The sequence below is a fragment of the Pinus tabuliformis genome, chromosome 7 (genome assembly GCF_031772625.1).
Source record: "Pinus tabuliformis cultivar Carrire ecotype Pingquan chromosome 7, CPIR1, whole genome shotgun sequence".
Taxonomy (NCBI): Eukaryota; Viridiplantae; Streptophyta; class Pinopsida; order Pinales; family Pinaceae; genus Pinus; species Pinus tabuliformis.
In genome coordinates, this window is record NC_142293.1 from 560,072,710 (window position 1) to 560,092,742 (window position 20,033).

At 39.5% G+C, this 20,033-nt stretch overlaps 1 protein-coding gene across 1 annotated transcript in view; it reads left to right on the forward strand.

The window, feature by feature from the left end:
- Positions 1–10,680: 10,680 nt before the first annotated feature.
- Positions 10,681–20,033, forward strand: part of LOC149248618 (oligoribonuclease-like) — a 189,467-nt gene continuing 180,114 nt past the window's right edge. Inside the window, exon 1 of the mRNA XM_089458473.1 lies at positions 10,681–11,082. Within this exon, the coding sequence (XP_089314599.1) occupies positions 10,974–11,082 (109 nt within the window). The 5' untranslated portion in view covers positions 10,681–10,973. The remainder of the gene's footprint in view (positions 11,083–20,033) is intronic.

Genomic DNA, 20,033 nt, shown 5'->3' on the forward strand with positions numbered 1-20,033 from the left:
TCAGCCTATCTAGAAGGACAAGTCAACCTATTAGGGCACCCAAGGAAGCCTATATAAAGAAGCATTTAGCCTCATTCAAAAGAGAATACATCCAACATTCAAGAGAAAATGAGAAGTGTAAACAAGGAAGAATAAGGATCCTCTTAGATAGCGAAGAAAAGGAGAAGGAAGACTAAAAGTTTGGGACCTGTTTTGGGCTAAAATATCTCACACGTGCAAGGATAATTAGGGCATCCATCTACTACAGGAAGACCAAATTGCTTAACCATTGAGAACCTACTTTTTGTGCCAAGAAGACTCTCCTTACAAGTTGAGTTCCCAAGGAGGAAGATCCTATCCAAACAAAGAAGAGAAGGCTCTCAAACTGTCCATGCATGTGAAACCACAGAAGATTTCAGGTAGGCTGAGAATTACAAACCTATGAAGGAAGTCTAGATCTTGAAGAGAAGTCGAAATCTGAAGTGTTGCAACAATTTTGACCAGAAGAACTGATCAAAGGAGTGACTTGACTTGGTCTTGGAGGGGTTTTTGGTCAAGGGTCATAGGTCTTGCAATTTTTCATTTGAAGTTTTATAAGAAGAGAAGAGTTATTATGGGTTTTCCTCTCAAAAGGATAGGTTTTGGCCCTGGATGATCACCTATATCTTGTGTCCTATTGTCTTATCATTGTTTGGTAGTTGTTTGATGATCAAGAATACTAATAATAATAATGTGAAAGAATTTAATCAAGTTAATTAAAATACATCACAAGCAGTTACCAAAGTAAGAGAAATCACCTAATCTAACTACCCTAGATTTCTCAACATGGTTGGGCGGAGAATTGTTGTCCCTGACTCAGTTGTCCAACTCTAATATTAGTTCAAGATAAGTCTTTGTACATGTACATTGTTCCATTGAACAAATATGTGTGTGTGTATGTGTTCCAGTTCTTTAGTGATGCTTGTGTTGAATGCTTGAATGATGCACGACTTACTTATGAATGTAGCAAAAAAAGGCTTATTGATTGACTCTTGTAACCGTGACTTTCAACTGAATCTATTTATGCATGGAGACTTTTATTCATCCAATGATGAAGACATTGAATGTTTATAACGTTGCAATGATATGAGAAAATGTTGGGAAGGAGACTTCTTGTTTATCCATGGAGAATTGATCTCCTCATAGCCTTTTGAGCTCGATGAACCTTTTGGTTGTCGTTATAAGCTTTATTTATGCTTACCGATCCTTCTAACGAGACCTGTAGATCTCTAGAATGGGATCAACTTGCTTCCTGTGAGTCGTTGGAATTCAAAGGGATTACAAACCTCTTAGGGTCTAGATATACAAGTCCCTTGATTGTGTTTTACTTTTAGATTATTGAAAACCGGACAAGAGGGTCTATGTTAGGTCCCTATAATACTAGTGATTACCCCATTACTATTGTAGTTATATCCCTTATTAATATTGTTGTGCCCTTATTGTCCCCATATTGTTATTACTGTGCCCCATAGAATCCCTCTATTGTTATTTTTGTGCCTTTATATTATTATTGTTAGGTCAGCTAGGTTATATTGTGACTCCTTAGACTCCTATATATAGAAAGGAGGTTTTGTCATTTGAATCATCAAAGAAACATTCATTTGTGTAATGTAAAGGAGGTTGCCCCCTCGAAGAGGCTGATTTCTAAGGCGTTGATCTATCTTTTCTATCTTTTTGTGAGCTGGTTTCATAACATTTGGTATCAGAGCTTTGGATTCTAGGGTTTCGCTGCTCCAAATAGGTCATCGTGGCATTTTCGCTATAACTTTTTTTTGTGACGTTTCAGAAGCAAAAAAAAAACCCATTTGAGACGAAATCGCACTGAACCTTGGGTCCAAATTTCAGAGCTTTTCACGCTATATTTGCGGAGATATGTTTTGAAGAAGTTGGTCTTTTTGTAGACTCCTAAATTACATTCCAAACAGGTGACCTGGGGAAAATCATCATAACTTTCTCTCTGAGCATCAAATTGAAGTTTCGTAAGAAGGCACAAAAAGAAGACAGACTGTAGTTTCTTGTATATATTTTTCAAAGCCAAAGGTCGAAACAGGGACACGTGGCATGTCGTACAAGTTCGCTCTACTGAACTAGTCTATAATCAGGTCACTGTGGGAGATTTGGCATAACTCTTCCTTGGAGAATCCAATTTGGATCAGATTGGTGGCATTGGAAAGAGGAAACAGAGGGCTACTACAGGTCGCAATTTTCAGAACTGGATGATCCGAAATTACAGAGATACATTAGAGGCAATATCGAGCTCCTACAAAGTGAAAAAAGGTGTGTAGATTTTTTTAAATTTTTGCTTAAGCTTGGTTTGAAAAATTATTTTGAAGGAATTCAAAGGGCATAGTAGAGCATTATTATCGGTAACTGATGCCCCGAGGAAGAAAATGCAAACACCTAGTAAGCAACCTGAAAGCTCTAGCATGACTCATGAAGAAGAGGAAGAAATGCTACATGATATATCAAAATTACAAGACCAAGTGCAACAAATGTCACTCTCACAAAAGCTAATAGAAGCTAAGATAAATGGCCTGGAATGTAAGACAAAGGGCGTGGAAGCTAAGATGAATGGCGTGGAAGCTAAGATGGATGATTTGAAGATAGATTTGAAGAGAGACATGGTAGATTTGAAGACAGACATGGCAGATTTGAAGACAGATTTGACAAATTTTCTACAAGAAATACTTACAAATGGTGAAAGGGTAGTAAAGGAAACTCATGATGCGAACAAAATAAATGTTAATCATGATTTCATAGACTCTAATGTTGATTGAAGACCCACCATATTCCAAAAATCGATATGAGGAAGTTTGATGGAAAGGATCCCGCAACATGGATATTACAAATGGAGCAATTTTTCAATCTCAATAGTGTGCAAAACACACAAAAGGTACGTATTGCAACTTTATATTTGGAACCAAATTAGTTTGTATGGTATCAATGGCTTTGCTCTCATAAACAAATTATCACTTGGGCAATTTTTACGGAAGAATTGACAACACATTATGTGGATACAAAAAGCAACACTTTTTTTAGCCAATTGGTAAGTCTCAAACAAAAGGGTTCAATAATGGAGCACATTGAAGAGTTCCAAAAATTGAACATAAGGGTAAAAAATATTCCAGAGGAGCATAGGATTGATGTGTTCATAGGGACTTTAAAGGATAATATCCAACATGATGTTCGTCTTTGGGAACCTGATTCATTAGAGAAGGCATTCAGGTTAGCAAGAAAAATGGAAAGCAAAATTATGGCAACCAGGAAGCATACCACTCACAACTATAAAGATGGAAGTGTTGTTGCCCCTAGTCTTCCACAACCTATAAGGTTGACACCACAATAATTGGAAGAAAAAAGAGCAAAAGGGCTTTGTTACAGTTGTGATAGCAAATACACTGAAGGTCATAAGTGTGTTGAGAAGAAATTATTCTACGTAGATTGTGAAGAGGAAGATGAAAACGAGCAAGAAAGGTCAAAAGAAGAGGATATACACAAGGAACAAAGCCTAGATAAAGAAGAAATTAATCCGACCATATCTTGTAATGCATTGGCGGGAATTACCACTCCTCAAACCATCAAGATAGAAGGACAAATCAAGAAGAAAAAGGTAATAGTGTTGATTGATTCAGGAAGTACCCACAATTTTATTCATTGTAAGGTATCAAAAGAATTGAACTGTTTCCTATATCCAGCACCAGAGTGTCAAGTGATGGTTGCAAATGGAAGAACAACAAATTTCTCTGGAAAGTGCCATAATATCAAGCTATCCATGGGAGAATATGTATTAACTAGCCCAATGCTTTCCATTCCAATGGGAGGTGTTGATGTTGTACTAGGAGTCCAATGACTACAATCCTTGGGTACAATAGCTTTTAATTTCAAGAACTATTCATGAAATTTTCTGCGGAAGGAAAGGAAGTTGAATTAAGGGGTATTGCAGGGAAACCGGGAAAGATAATCAACTCTAACGGTATGACAAAGCTTCTAAAAAAGAAACAAAGAGGTGTAATTGCACAATTATGTTCGCTAGATGTTTCCACATCAAAATCATCTATTTCTCCAGATCTCCAAAAAGTCTTAGACAATCATTCCAAGGTATTTGAGCCTCCCAAAGGTCTCCCACCTATTCGTGATCATGATCATGCTATTCATCTGATTGTAGGAAGTGTTCCTCCAAACATCAGGCCGTACAGATATCCCTATGCCCAAAAGAGTGAAATTGAACGTATGGTTGCAAAAATGCTAGAGGCTGGTATAATTCAACCTAGTCAAAGTTCTTTCTTTGCTCCGGTAGTATTGGTGCAGAAGAAGGATGGATCATGGCGCATGTGTCCGGATTATAGGGAGCTCAACAAGCTCATTATTAAAGATAAGTTTCCCACTCCTGTCATTGATGAATTACTGGATGAATTGCATGGATCAATTTACTTCACCAAGTTGGATCTTCATTCAGGATATCATCAAATCAGAATGAAGACTGAAGACATTCCAAAAACAACAAATAGAACTCATGAGGGTCATCATGAAATTTTGGTCATTCCTTTTGGCCTTACCAATGCACCTTCTACATTTCAAGGTTTGATGAATTCCATTTTCAAACCCTTCCTTAGAAAAATTGTGTTAGTATTTTTTGATGATATACTAATCTACAACAAGTCTTGGGAGGATCATGTTGAACATGTTGACAGGGTGCTACAACTATTGGAGGAGAAACAATTATATGCAAAAAGATCCAAATGTTTCTTTGGAGTACAAGAGGTGGAATATCTGGGTCATATTGTATCTCATCAAGGAGTTAAGTAGACCCTAGCAAAATTAAAGCCATTAAGGAATGGAAAATCCCCATGTCCATAAAGCATTTGCAAGGATTTCTCGGGTTGACAGGGTATTATTGCAAGTTTGTTAAAAATTATGGGAGAATAGCAGCACCTCTAACAACATTATTGAAGAAAGATGCATTTTCATGGACTCCAGAAGCAACAAAGGCCTTCGAGTATCTTAAAGAGGCAATGTGCCAAGCATCGGTCTTAGCTACACCGAACTTCACAAAAACCTTTATTGTGGAATGTGATGCTTCATGAAATGGAATTGGTGTTGTTTTAATGCAAGATGAAAGACCCATTGCTTTTGAAAGTTGTCCAATCAAGGGAAAGTTTTTACACAAAGCCATTTATGAGAAGGAAATGTTGGCAATACTACATGCACTTAAGAAATGGCAACCCTACCTAATGGGAAGACACTTTAAGGTAAAAACGGATCATGATAGCCTTAAATACTTTTTAGAACAAATATTATTCTCTGAAGAGCAACAAAAGTGGGTCACAAAGATGTTGGGTTATGAATTTGATATCATCTACAAAAAAGGGAAGCAAAATGTGGTGGCAGATGCACTCTTAAGAAAGGATGAGGATGTGGAAGCATTGTTGTGCACCATTTCTATTATCCAACCAGATTGGATAAACGAAGCAAGGGAGGAATGGAAGAATGAAGTGTGGGCACTTATTCAAAAGTTACAACAAGATTGTAGTATATCTGATACATTTAGCTGGCAAAATGATTCGTTATGGTACAAAGATCGCTTATACCTCTGTAAGAATTCCCAACTCAAACAAAAGATTCTTATGGAATTGCACACTTCTCCCTCAGGAGGGCACTCATGATTTTTAAAAACTTACCACAGAGTTAAGAAGGAATTTTTTTGGGATGGCCTTAAATCGGATATTCAAAAGTTTGTGGCAGAATGTTTGGTTTGCCAACAAAATAAAGTTGAAACAATTAAGACCCCGGGTCTATTACAACCTTTATCCATTGCAAGCCAACGTTGGGAGGAGGTTTCAATGGATTTTATCACAGGTTTACCCAAGTCCGAGGGAAAGAGTGTCATCATGGTGGTAGTTGACAGACTTAACAAGTATGCACACTTTTGTGCATTATCACATCCATTTAAAGCCAGTACAGTTTCTACTGCATTTATGGAAACAATTCAAAAGCTACATGGCAACCCAAAGATTATTGTAAGTGACAGAGATCCCATTTTCACTGGAAATTTTTGGACAGAATTATTTTCTTGTCTCGGTACTCAGTTAGCTCATAGCTCATCTTATCATCCTCAATCTAATGGGCAAACTAAGATAGTAAACAAATGTTTGGAAGGATATCTTCGTTGCTTTGTATCTGATAAACAGACACAATGGGTCAAATGGTTGCCTCTAGCTGAATGGTGGTATAACACTTCCTTCTATACAACAACAAAAATGACCCCATTTATGGCACTTTATGGATATCAGCCACCATCCATCACATCATATTTAAGAGAAAATTCTAAGGTTCAAGCAGTGGAACATCACATCGAGCATCAACAACAAGTCCTCCAACTCTTAAAGGATAACCTTGTGTTGGCGCAGAATAGAATGAAACAACAGGCAGATCAACATCGCAATGAAAGAAGTTTTGATGTAGGTGATTGGGTATTCCTACAGCTACAACCATATAAACAAATGTCCCTCAAGCAAGCTAAGAAGGATAATAAATTATCACCAAAGTATTATGGTCCGTACAAGGTGTTGCAAAAGATTGGTAATATGGCATACAAATTGGAGCTTCTTGCAGTTTCTCGAGTGCACCCAGTTTTCCATGTTTCATGTTTAAAGAAGGTTATAGGTGACAAGATTCCAGTTCAAACAATATTGCCAAAACTTGACGAGGAAGGAGAAATTATATTGGAACCGGAAGCAGTCACAGAAACAAGAACTCGACAGCTACGAAATCGATCAATTTCGGAGTATCTCATTAAGTCGAAGAACTTATCCGTTGAAGATTCCAGATGGGAGGATGAGAATTTTATACAGAAACATCCAGAACTGCTCAAGCGTTGAGGACAACACTTTTTTGAAGGAGAGGGGCATGTTAGGTCCCTATAATACTAGTGATTACCCCATTACTATTGTAGTTATATCCCTTATTAATATTGTTGTGCCCCTATTGTCCCCATATTGTTATTTCTGTGCCCCATAGAATCCCTCTATTGTTATTTTTGTGCCTTTATATTATTATTGTTAGGTCGGCTAGGTTATATTGTGTCTCCTTAGACTCCTATATATAGAAAGGAGGTTTTTTCATTTGAATCATCAAAGAATCATTCATTTGTGTAATGTAAAGGAGGCTGCCCCCTCAAAGAGGCTGAATTCTAAGGTGTTGATCTATCTTTTCTATATTTTTGTGAGCTGGTTTCATAACAGTCTAAATGGATAAGCCCCTGGTCTAAATAGACAAGTCCCTAAATTGTGTCTCGTATTTCAACCACTCAGGACCTAAGAAGGGTAACCATGCAGAAATCTCAGGAGGGATAACACTAGTGCGTGCTTCATATAACTTTAATAGCGACTGAACTCTGGCACAAGTCCAATCATTGTAGAACCATCGTGGCCGAGCCATGGTCGTAATCTTTCACAAATGGCTCATAATGTGAACAAGACATAAAGCCTTATCTCATATCTTTAGCCTCATGACCTTAACCCGTGATCTTGGCGAGATTTATTGGGCTGCAGGGAGGTTGGTTTGATGGATAGGTTATTGGCCCATACGAGCACAACGCAAGACCACGAGCGAAAGCCAAATGATGGACGATTGAGAGTAAGCAAGAGAAATCAACAACTGAAAGGAACCCCAAGATGACGTGTCCCAGAGGTTACATCCCCCGAAGCCTATAAGAGGTCATGTAAGGCAAATATTGGGCTAGTGTGGAGTAGGCCAGGATGAGTTGAAGCCCATGTATTGGTTGTTAGAGGAGCTAATTCCCATGTGGAAAGGCTTATCACGAAGTTATGAAGCTTAAGGTGGTACCCATTTAGATGGAAATATTGCAGGAGTTGATGGAAAATTTTCAGTCTCAAAGTTCGTCTCTTGGAGGCAATAGTGCGTAACACTTAAGGGAGAGTCGTGATGACTCAAAACCAGGTTGTCGCAATAGGACCAAGGCTGCCATAGCTATTAAGTAAGAGTGAGAGCCCGTGGTTCAACCAGAAATGTTGAATGCGCAAACGTGTGGACCCACCAAGACATGTAAACTCAGGGGTTAACCCCTGGCAGTTCAATGGAAAAATGTAGTTAAAATGGTGTGGGGTGACTTGAACCAGGATGAGGTGACACACACGTGAGCCTGACAGATCGTTCATTGGCACAAAGGCGGACCCACATACAATTCAACCTGGAAAACCCTTCCCCAGAGTTGCTTGTCAAGGCATAAGGTGAGAAGGGCCAGATTAATTGACCCAAGTAACGAAAAAGTTTCCAATTGTTAATGGTTCGTCAATTGGTTATATGTACATATTTAAAATAGTGTGTGGTTGAGTGCATAAGCAGGGTTTGTGTATATACATATATATCAACATATGTGTTAATCGTGAATGACCATGCCATGAGTTGGTCGGAAACCAACACATCATTGCCAAGAGGACTGGGAGGATGATGAGGACAACCACATGTGTGCCATGAGGGCACCATGTGGAAAGGTTGATGACGTGGTGCCTTTTGATTCACCATAATTTAAATGGTCATAACCACTGATCTGAAAGTTGGATTGAGGTGAAATTTATATAACCAGAATCGTTTTGACAAGACATATGCAATGGTGATTTCCACTTGAGGATGTAAGCGAGTTGAAATGATCGAAATTTTTAGACCCCATTTCCATAGCAATACTTTGGATCTTGGGTTAACTTAGTAACTAACCTCCCCCCAACCCGTGGTTCTAAGGGATTAAGGGGGGGTGTTACAAAAAACTACTTGACTCTACTTCTCACTCAAATCAATCCATATTAATCATCATTGTGTTAATTATGTCAATTGGAGTTACTATAGGCACCTCATCATCATTCAATCATCCATAAACCTCTTCCTTTTAGGCAATAACAACATCATCTTGGGAATTCCCCTTATCTACTTCATAGCCCCATAGGAAGTTCAGCCCAAGGCTTTATATAAAGACATATTCAATGACATATCTATGAATATGAACTTTGGTTTTCTCAGATTACTTCCTTTTCGTCTTTACCATCACCCCATCGCTTTTTTTTATCATCATCCCTTCATTCCTTTTTGTTTTCTCCACTATCCTTCTTTTATCACCACCACCACCTTCCTTCTTATCCCCACTTCTTTCTTGCCCCCATCCTTCTTATCCCCTCCCTAATTATCTCCATCCTTTTTTTCTTCTTAATAACTAAAATGAGTAAATTTGTATTAAAACTATGCTACAACTGCATTATATAGCTTAATAATACAAAAATAGGGTTTTTCATATGCCTTAAGTTCTCAAAATAAATGAATTTGATATGAGCTTACTAGTATGACTACAACTCTATTCTTTCACGAGGAATTACGTTGGAACTTTCAAGTGTAAATGCTATAAATTATCTCAACAACAAAATTATTTTATAATACATGCTAAAAACCCGACTCTCATGCTCACCATGCGTTTCATTTTAACTCCCCCAAAGGTGATTGTTCACTTCTTTTACGAGTTCCCTCATCCCTTGTTGGACCAACAATTCTTCTTTGATTTCCTCCATTGTTGAGCCCACTGACATTCTCCAAGTAACCTCATACTAAGTGATTCTTTCTAGGTTTGTCAACAATTGATGAAGTCTATCAAATTCTGCCTCCAATTGGTCCATTTGTCTCCTTTGATAACTCACAAAATCCAAAATTTTATCATGGAAGAATGGTTTTTTACAAGGTCGCTCTTGTGTCTCCTTAGCATATTCCTAGTATCTAGTACTCCACAATAGGGACGATGTCCAAGGTGATGACCCTTCCCCATAGTCAATGACGCATGAGGTGTTATTGAGGGGTCAACCACCACTATTCCAAAACTTGACAATAGACTTCATTTGATGCTAAGGAACTGAACCAAATTTAGATGTTTGTGGATTGATGTCTTGTGTTGTTGTACTTGTAGCTTTGCTGAATGAAAGATAACTCCGCCTGAAGAGACAAATGAACATTGCTTTCCATCTTATTGTCTCTTTATTTGGTTCATTGCAATTATACTTTATATATATGGTTGTGTTTCAAATATAAGATTTAAGAAACACTACAGATTGCCCAACCACTTGTCAATGATCTTTTCGTCAATTACCCCTACTTTGATCATCCATTCATTTGTCACCCCCAACATCAATCATTATCTCATCAAACATCCTATTATCCATGTTATTTGAACCTTTGTAATCTCAAACCCTTTTTCTCACCTTGAGAGTTACATATTTTTCAAAAAAAAGTTCAACAACTTAATGAAATATTATATACAAAATATGTTGTGTGGGTGATAATAAACCATTCAAACTAAACATTCAATTAAATATTGTTGTCACCATGAAACATACCCCTTAATTAATAAATATTATTAATAGTAGGTCTAAATTAAACTTTAAATATAATATTATATATACCTAATTCACTAAAATGATGTATTGTGATTTAGTAAAAATAAATAAAAGCTTATCACAACTAACCAAATTTCATTGTCAAGAATAACTTTACCCAAACGGCCTAATAGACGTGTTGGGCATCTAGTTGTTTAACCATAAAATGTAAAAGTTTGCTCCAAGTAGCCCAAATTGTTGTATGCTCTCCATCTCTTAGGTTCAGCTGGAAAACCCCATAAACGACGTGAACCCTATGGGGCCCCCTCCTCTACGAAAACAGCAAGTTGCAAATCAAACCATTTATTTTTAAAAGTTGCAAATCGAACCTTGTCATTCAAGAAGATGGAGCCGCACAAATGACTTTGCCGCTTCTTGCAACATTTCATCAGACGAACACGTTAAGGCGACCGAAATCCTATATATAACCTTCAAAACTCCAGCGATGGCAAGAGTGGTACAACTGATACTGTGAAAGAAGATCCAGATACCACTTCTGCGGAAGCGTCCCCAAAATTGGTGCGTGCAATGAAGACAATGGACAGTAGAATTGCAAATCTGACACTAAATACAAAGGCAGCCGATTATGGGGATTCGCTGGACCAACCACTTGTTTGGATTGACTTGGAGATGACAGGTATTCACTTTTCCAATCTCTATTTTCTTGAAATTTTCCCGTAGCATTTTCTGTTGAGATTTCCAAGAAACTTTTAAAATGACGGAAGTTTGCATGGTTATATAAACATTTTACATAGGCTGACATACATTTTCGACCTATACAACCTCTGAGGTGCATATCAAATCTGGGTTTAGTTGGGTATAGGCCATTTCCCATATTCAATTTCATCCAATTCCGTGTTCAATTCACCTAGTGCACTGCCAAGATTCAGTGCAGCATCGCACAACGGATCGTTCCCACCACCAAGGCCACCATCACTTAGGCGGTTCAACGCATCTCGTTTCTCTCGGTGTATTAAAACCTTTACATTCAATTTCTGCTTTTAGGTGCCATTTCAGTCTGTTAATTATAGATAAATTGTCAAGCTCCTAAGAGCACTTATATAAATAAACTGTAAGTTGGCCTGGAAACTGGATAAGATGAGTAATGAGTGATCACTTGTGCATAGGGAGAATGATTGCTGAATATTATTATCATCTGGGTTTATTGATTTTACCACCGCTCGGGCCTATATGGAGGTATTATCTGAATTATTAGGAATCGCAGATCCAATTCATCAGTGTTGTACTTTGGAGCTGTTCTCTTCGTCAATATTTGGCTATTGATATTCACCAATTGGGCTTATAGGGAAGTATTCTCCTATTCATTAGGAGTTGTGGGTGCGACTCGTCATTATTGTGCTCCTGTTTTATATTTGGCAATTTGAGTGTTTGCTATGTGCTATTTTGGGTGATTCCTTTTTTCTTTTTCATCATTCTTAAGTATTTGTGCAATTTACTTAATGAATTTCACAGGTTGATAACACTACTCTGGTTTAGTATAATGCAATTTGTTTGGCTTCTGTTAAATGGAGGGCCTGTCATTTGAACTTATTAATATAGACCTCCTTTCAAGCATTATGAAAGGTCTGAGGCTTTACACATTGAGCAATTGTATTGGGACGATGAAGCTGCTATTATCACACTTGGACAACCTCATTGATCATAGTATCTGCATTTTCATTCATAGACCACAGGACCCAATACACCTTTGCAGCTTCACACCTGCTCTGAGTTTCCTTTCTCCTAGTAGATCTACCATGGGCTGAGTCCGAGCCTACCTCCTCTGGGGACCTAACATTGAATTTGTTTGAACACTCAGCTTCAAGGCCAAATTAAAACACTTCTGTACTGCTCCCAGAACCCTGTCCACAGGCTCCAAAATCTGATCCTCCGTTTAAGACATATCTTGTGTACCATTTGTGGTTTTAAGAAATCCTGAATCTTAACAAGTCATTTGCTGCCTTTTGGTGAATCCCTGTCTGGACATAAATGCACCTTCAAATTCCAGATGTTATAATTTTCCCAGCTCACTTTCAGGGAGCTTTTCATATTCAATTACATTTTCACAAGAGTACAAAGCATACAAAAATGCCCTGTGGCAGGTTGGCCACCACTACTACAAAACCAAAATTGGGTAATTTAGATAACTCCATTATAAAATTTATTTTTCGATATGCAAATACAAACATAATTGACATGTGCCTATCGAATCAGTAGATTCCATATTCCATAAATATTATAGTGTATGAAAATTAACGGCCCCAAAGGGTGAGCCAATGCTATTCAGAACTGAGAATAATAATACTCATGCACCAGTAGTTTCAATGGCAAGAGATAGATGGTTAATCAGGCTTAGAGGGCCATCCCAACTCATTTGGTGGCTCTACAATAATTGTGGTATCTAATCCATCATCAACATTCTCCCATGGCCGCTTCATCAATCTTTGTGATTACAGCAGTGAAGATTTTGCAGTCCATGAATTCATGTATTGTGGAAAAAGATAATTCCCCTAAGAAACACTTTTCAGATAAGTATGATTAATAGGAGTAATATGGGGTACTACTTGCTTTGGATTCCCATTATCACAGTATATACATAACAACATATCTTTGTTCCATAGGCTAGAATTTTTGATCCTAGCCTACCCCAAGCCTTGGGCGAGCAAACTTTTTATCCATGGATTGGTATTAATTTGAATAACTTTCATTTAGTCCACTGGAATTTTTCATACAACTGATCTTACAATGTTCTGCATCCTTTATTATGCAATTTATCACCTTAGATCTTAAATTCAATATTATTATCATAGTGCTCAAAATTACGGAAATCATTGAAACTAAAATGAAAGAAGCATTTTGAACACCACCACACAAATGAATGCAACATGTGACTTGGGAAGCCTAGCATGGGAAAAAAACTGTTAATTTTAGGTATGTTCTATGCTTAGAGCAATTTATTTCAATTTTCACAGTTAGCTCCATATCTTTTCCAGATTAGCAATCACATCAGCATTAAAGTAAACTGCAGATAGAACATAAACATAAATCGCAGAAGACAAGCCAAGACAAGAGGACACAAGATGTGGCGCTAGCCAGGGACAAACCCCAATGTGGGGAAACCCTTGATCAATTCTTCTTATATGTTCTTCAATAGTTTAGTAGAGAGAGAGAGATAGTACATTTACAACAGAAGTCAACACTTTGACTTATCTAGATAAGAGCATAGATCATCTCTAAGAAGATGATACATGAGATCAATTGAAGACATGCTGCTTCAACTAATTCTCCAAGGTGACTCCTTCACCTATCGTTGTGTTGCATTTCGTCAACATGCTGCACCTCACTGCGCTGCACCATGATGCACCCATCATCACTATGCTGCATCTCATCACGCTTCATTAATCATGACTATACCCATCACTGTATTGCATTATGTGCCATTGCTGCACCATGTTGCCATCTTGACCTATGTGTTGGCTGCACCTTGTTTGCTTGTTGTCCCTTGCTTGCTTGTTGTTGCATGCTAGTTGTCCTTTGCATGCTGCTCTTCTTCGGAGACAGATGCTTCGGTTGTTTCGGTAGTTCTCGACAGTTCTGGCAGTTTCGGCTATTCCCGACAGTTCTGGCTATTCCCGGTAGTTCCGACTGTTTCCGGCAGTTCCAACTTTTCTGGCAGTTCCAACTTTTCTGGCAGTTCTGGCTTTTCCAGCAGTTCCATCTTTTCCGGCAGTTCCATTTTTTCCGGCAATTCCGGCTTTTTCGGCAGTTCTGGTTTTTTCGGCAGTTCTGGCTTTTTGCCTTCTGGATCAGGGCAACGGTATTCCTTAGGATCTTTCCTCCTACTAAAACCCAAAGACAAGTAGAGAGAGGAAGAGATCCCAAGTGTGTTGAAATGACTTGAAGGCCACCTCTATTTATACTAAAACGTTGAGCACATGTGGGGTTTATTTGGTTGCTGGCCGACCTTGACGAATTGTCTTATAACGCAAATAAATTCATAACTCCATGAATATTTATTGGAATCAGATGATCTTTAGATCAATCCTACACCTCTCGATGAGAGGGATCCAAGAAAAATATCAACTGCCATAAATAAGATGACCCACACGGAGTTTGGCCCTAGTTGCCAATTTTAACACTCCCTCTCAACTAGGGAGAACTCCATCCGTTGATCCATATGTCCGACTGTACTATCTTTGCCATCAGTGCCCTGCACTGCTCTACTCTGCTCTGATTTGCTGAGCTCTGCTCTGATCTGCTGAGCTCTGCTCTGATTTGCTGAGCTCTGCTCTGCTCTGATCTGCTGAGCTCTGCTTTGCTGAACCATGAAGAAGAAGAATTGATCAAGAATGTCTCATGCCATTCTCTACTGACCCGAAGTCAGTTTCACCTGAAGAGAGTGTGTCACATCACTCTTACTGAGTCGAAGTTAGTTTTATTGATCCCAGATCAATATCACAAGAGAGTGTCTCAAACCACTCATACTGATCCCAGATCAATGTCACAAGAGAGTGTCTCAAACCACTCATACTGATCCCAAATCAATGTCACAAGAGAGTGTCTCAAACCACTCATACTGATCCGAGATCAATGGAGGTCATCCTAGCATAGGGAGTATGGTAGATACAACGATGCGTCCATCCATAGTACTACTATGGTCCCTATCTTCATTTCCCTGCTCATTGATCAGATGAGAGGTACTTCCCATGAGTCCCAGACTGCATGGGTAGTATGCCTTGACAGGAGAACTAATCATCCTGTCCACAGGAGAATGAATCGTCCTGTCAGTGGATGCCACGAAGAACTAATCATCCTGGCCCATAAGAGAACTAATCATCCTGTTCCACAGTCGCCATGGAGAACAAATCATCTTGGCCCACAGGAGAACTAATCATTCTGTTCCACAGTTGCCACGGGAGAACTAATCATCTCGGCCCACAGGAGAACTAATTATCCTGTTCCACAGTTGCCACGGAAGAAGTAATCATTCCGGCCCACAGAAGAACTAATCATCCTGTTCATAGCGCACCACTAGGGGAGGGTGAGTCGCCTTGTGGTCGTATGTTGCTCCAATAAGTACCCCAAGCCCCCCAGAGCTCCCAGAGCTCAATGCATGCAACATGCAGGACCCTTATAAGAAGGTCTCTCAACGACTCCAAGTCGTTCGGGAAAGTCACAGATTTGACCTTTCCCTAGGGCTTTGACAAAATGTTTGCGACCTGTACATCAGTCTTAATGCGATGGAGCCTCCTCGCCAATCGACTTACCATATCGCAGATAAGTCAGTATCTGATGTCTATAAGATTTTCCTGTCTATAATGGAATGGTCCCCTTATAAGATTTTCCTGCTGTACATCTCAGACATGTACCTTCATGCTCTACTTGAATTCAGACATCCCTATCACCATTTGGCTCACATCAGGTAGGGCCCCATAGGTAGACCTCCGGTGTTATAGATGCGATATGTCAATTGACATGATCCCCAATGGATCATCGTGCAACTTGATACAAATTGCTAACCCTGAACCCATGAGAAAAAGCATCTTTGAAAATTATATTTTTTAACACATACCTTTCCATCGATGAATGCCACCTTGAAACCTTTGACTTCCGTTTCCGAGATGGACACTAGGTTCTTCTTGCGATCAGGTACATAAAAGAGATTTTGTACAAGAATTGAGTTACCCTTATCCAATTGAGAGTTAGCATTCCCTACACCCTTTCCGGGATAGATGGCATCGGCTCCAAGTATAATCCCACGATTGTTTCCATCTCTACCAAATTAGAGAGTGCACCCATCTATCTGATGAAGTGCCTTGAAGCACTACAATCTATAAGCCAGATTCTCAAAGAATTTGAAGGAGAGGGCAATACAAGATAACGCTTCTTTATCTTATCAGAAACAATATTTGATTCTTCATACCTGGGGTTCCTTGATTTCTATAAAGAGTCGGCCATTTCCTCGATGACCTGCATTACCTGTCATTCCTTTGATCATTGAAGATGTCCCTGGAATGATTGTTATCATCATCAAGTGATGTGTCCCTGCCATTCAGACACTCCTTCACATAATGGCCGAACTAGTTATCTGCCTTTCCTTCCACCCTGAGATCCGGTCTTCCAATGAAGTGATCTTTAGGTAGGCCATATATTGCTGCGCCATTCTGATAATATTCTTTGCTTCGACTTCACCCTTGGTGAATTTGAAGAGGGATGAGGAATCCACTGATCCTTTTGTCCTTTCCCAACTGTCTTCGATGATTGCTCTTTCACTCTTGCTTGGGCGTTGTCTTCACCTCAGCTCTGATACCATGTTAATTTTAGGTATGTTCTATGCTTAGAGCAATTTATTTCAATTTTCACAGTTAGCTCCATATCTTTTCCGAATTAGCAATCACATCAGCATTAAAGTAAACTGTAGATAGAACATAAACATAAATCGCAGAAGACAAGCCAAGACAAGAGGACACAAGATGTGGTGCTAGCCAGGGACAAACCCTAATGTGGGGAAACCCTTGATCAATTCTTCTTATATGTTCTTCAATAGTTTAGCAGAGAGAGAGAGAGATAGTACGTTCAAATAGAAGTCAACACTTTGATTTATCTAAATAAGAGCATAGATCATCTCTAAGAAGATGATACATGAGATCAGTTGAATACATGCTGCTTCAACTAATTCTCCAAGGTGACTCCTTCACCTATTGTTGTGATGCATTTCGTCATCATGTTGCACCTCACCGCGCTGCACCATGATGCACCCATCATCACTATGCTGCATCTCATCATGCTTCATTAATCATGACTGTATCTGTCACTGTACTGCATTATGTGCCATTGTTGCACCATGTTGCCATCCTGACCTATGTGTTGGTTGCACCTTGCTTGCTTGTTGTCCCTAGCATGCTTGTTGTCCTTAGCATGCTTGTTGTTGCATGCTAGCTATAACATTTCATGCTTGGTAGGGCGGTCCAACGGACAATGCCAACATATACCTCGAACTCGAATTATCACCTCTTCCCTCATATCCCTACAGACTTCACCTTTAGCCCTCTGCCCTCTTCCTTCACCTCCATCCATACATCCTATGCCCGCTAGATATATCTAAAGAGATATATCTAGAGTATCGGTATTTAGATGTATATCTTTCTATCAATATTGAGATTTAGAGATATATTCAACTGACTGGAACTGACCTTCCAATAATGGGGCTATCTATCAACAATGATCAATCGACTATGATATCCTATGCTCTACGGCAATGCCAGCCCAACCGAGCAGCCCGAGAGCCAAGACAAGTAGCCCAGCCCAGGATCCCATGAGCTCAACCTATAAGCCGAACCTATAAGCCCAACCGAGCAGCCCAGGAGCCCAGCCCAGACATAGAATCCATTCAAAGAAGTCGTTAACAGGGAGCCATCCGTTCGCAAACTGCAAATAAAAGCTGAAAAAGAGCATGCACCTAGCCTAGCCCTGTGTTATTTCACTGCGCATAGAAGCCATTCACTCACTGCGTAAGCCGTTCACAGAAACCATTCACTTAAGCCCAACCTTTCCAAGTAGCCCAGCCCAGCTATGACTAGTATTGAGTGCATCGACTCTTGGATCGACTACCAGCTATTGACAATGACCCTATGTCTGTGCCTCAATCACTTGGCCCCGTACCATACCGTGCATGTTGGGTGTATGTGTCATGTTGTAGAGGGGAATCCGGTATGTGAGAATATGGGAGGCCCAATCCTCTCGTCCATTGGTGATGCGGGCTGTCATTGGTCCGTCCGTTGGACCGCCCATCTTGAATACCTAGTCCCACCCCTCTCGAATATGTGGGCTGCCTCATTCGTCCTCCGGACCACCTATCTCTAAAGATGTGGGCGATGCATCAATCAATCACTTTCTGGGCAAGCATAACCCACCTCCTGGCTATCAGCTTCTGGCTTATGGCTCTCGCCTCTCCAAGAAGACTGGCTTTTTGAAACCCCTCCCTCGTATAATCCAATCAGTTAGCCTCTCTCGGAAAACGAAAGAAATCCCCTCCTCGCAAAAGACTATTCAGTTAGCCAATCTAAGAAGATTGTCTTAGTCAAAACCCTCCCTCGTATAATCCATTCATTCAGCCCTCTTTGTATTTGCTGCTAAGTACCATACAACTGTCCCAATGTTAGTTAGCTGTCCCTTGCATGCTGCTCTCCTTCGGAGACAAATGCTCCAGCTGTTTCGGCAGTTCCCGGTAGTTTTGGCAGTTCCGACTGTTCTTGGCAGTTCCGACAGTTTCGGGTTCTCGGCAGTTCCGACTTTTCCAACTTTTCTGACAGTTTCATCTTTTCCGATAGTTCCGTCTTTTCCGGCAGTTCCGGCTTTTCCGACATTTCCTGCTTTTCTGGCAGTTCCCCTTTTCTGGCTTTCTGCCCTCTGGATCAGGGCAATGTTATTCCTTAGGATCTCTCCTCCTACTAAAACCCAAAGATAAGTAGAGAGAGGAAGAGATCCCAAGTGTGTTGAAATGACTTGAAGGCCACCTCTATTTATACTAAAACGTTGAGCACATGTGGGGTTTATTTGGTTGTTGGCCGACCTTGACGAATTGTCTTATAACGCAAATAAATTCATAACTCCATGAATACTTATCGGAATCGGATGATCTTTAGATCAATCCTACACCTCTCGATGAGAGGGATCCAAGAAAAATATCAGCTGCCATAAATAAGATGACCCACATGGAGTTTGGTATTGCTTGCTTTGGATTCACATTATCACAGTATATACATAACAACATATCTTTGTATATGCTAGCTAGAATTTTTGATCCTAGTCTACCCCAAGCCTTGGGCAAGCAAACTTTTTACCCATGGATTGGTATTAATTTGAATAACTTTCATTTAGTCCACTGGAATTGTTCATACAACAGATCTTACAATGTTTTGCATCCTTTATTATGCAATTTATTACCTTAGATCTTAAATTCAATATTATTATCATAGTGCTCAAAATTATGGAAATCATTGAAACCAAAATGAAAGAAGCATTTTGAACATACCACCACACAAATGAACACAACATGTGACTTGGGAAGCCTGACACGGGAAGCTTGACATGGGAAAAAAACCCAGCTAGAAGATGAGGCCTATGCTCTGTTCTCTTTTTCTTAGTTATGAAATGCAAGTACAAAAGAGGGAACACCAACTATGGAGTCGCCATGGACATTGTGTTCTGAATGGCTGCTACAAAACCTTCTACCTTCTTTGTTATACTTAAATTTCCCACTCCTAGATACCAAAAGAATGGAACCCCTTTTCTCCCTAGTGGCCCACTATTTAGCATAGTGATAGCCATTTGGGGTTAGTGTTAGGGTTTTCGTATGTCTCAACCCTCAATTAGTTTTATGGTTTTGGATTCCCTAGAATTTTATTTGAATGCCCACACATGACTAGCCATACATGTGAGTAATTAGGGTTGATGAGGCATCCACTCGGTGCCATGGTGGTCAACATGGTAGGTCAACTTGTGAGAGGCATAAGTTTCACATATGAATTCTAATTGAGGTGATTTTTTCACTATTCCAAAGTTTTCAATGTGTAGAATAGTGTCGAG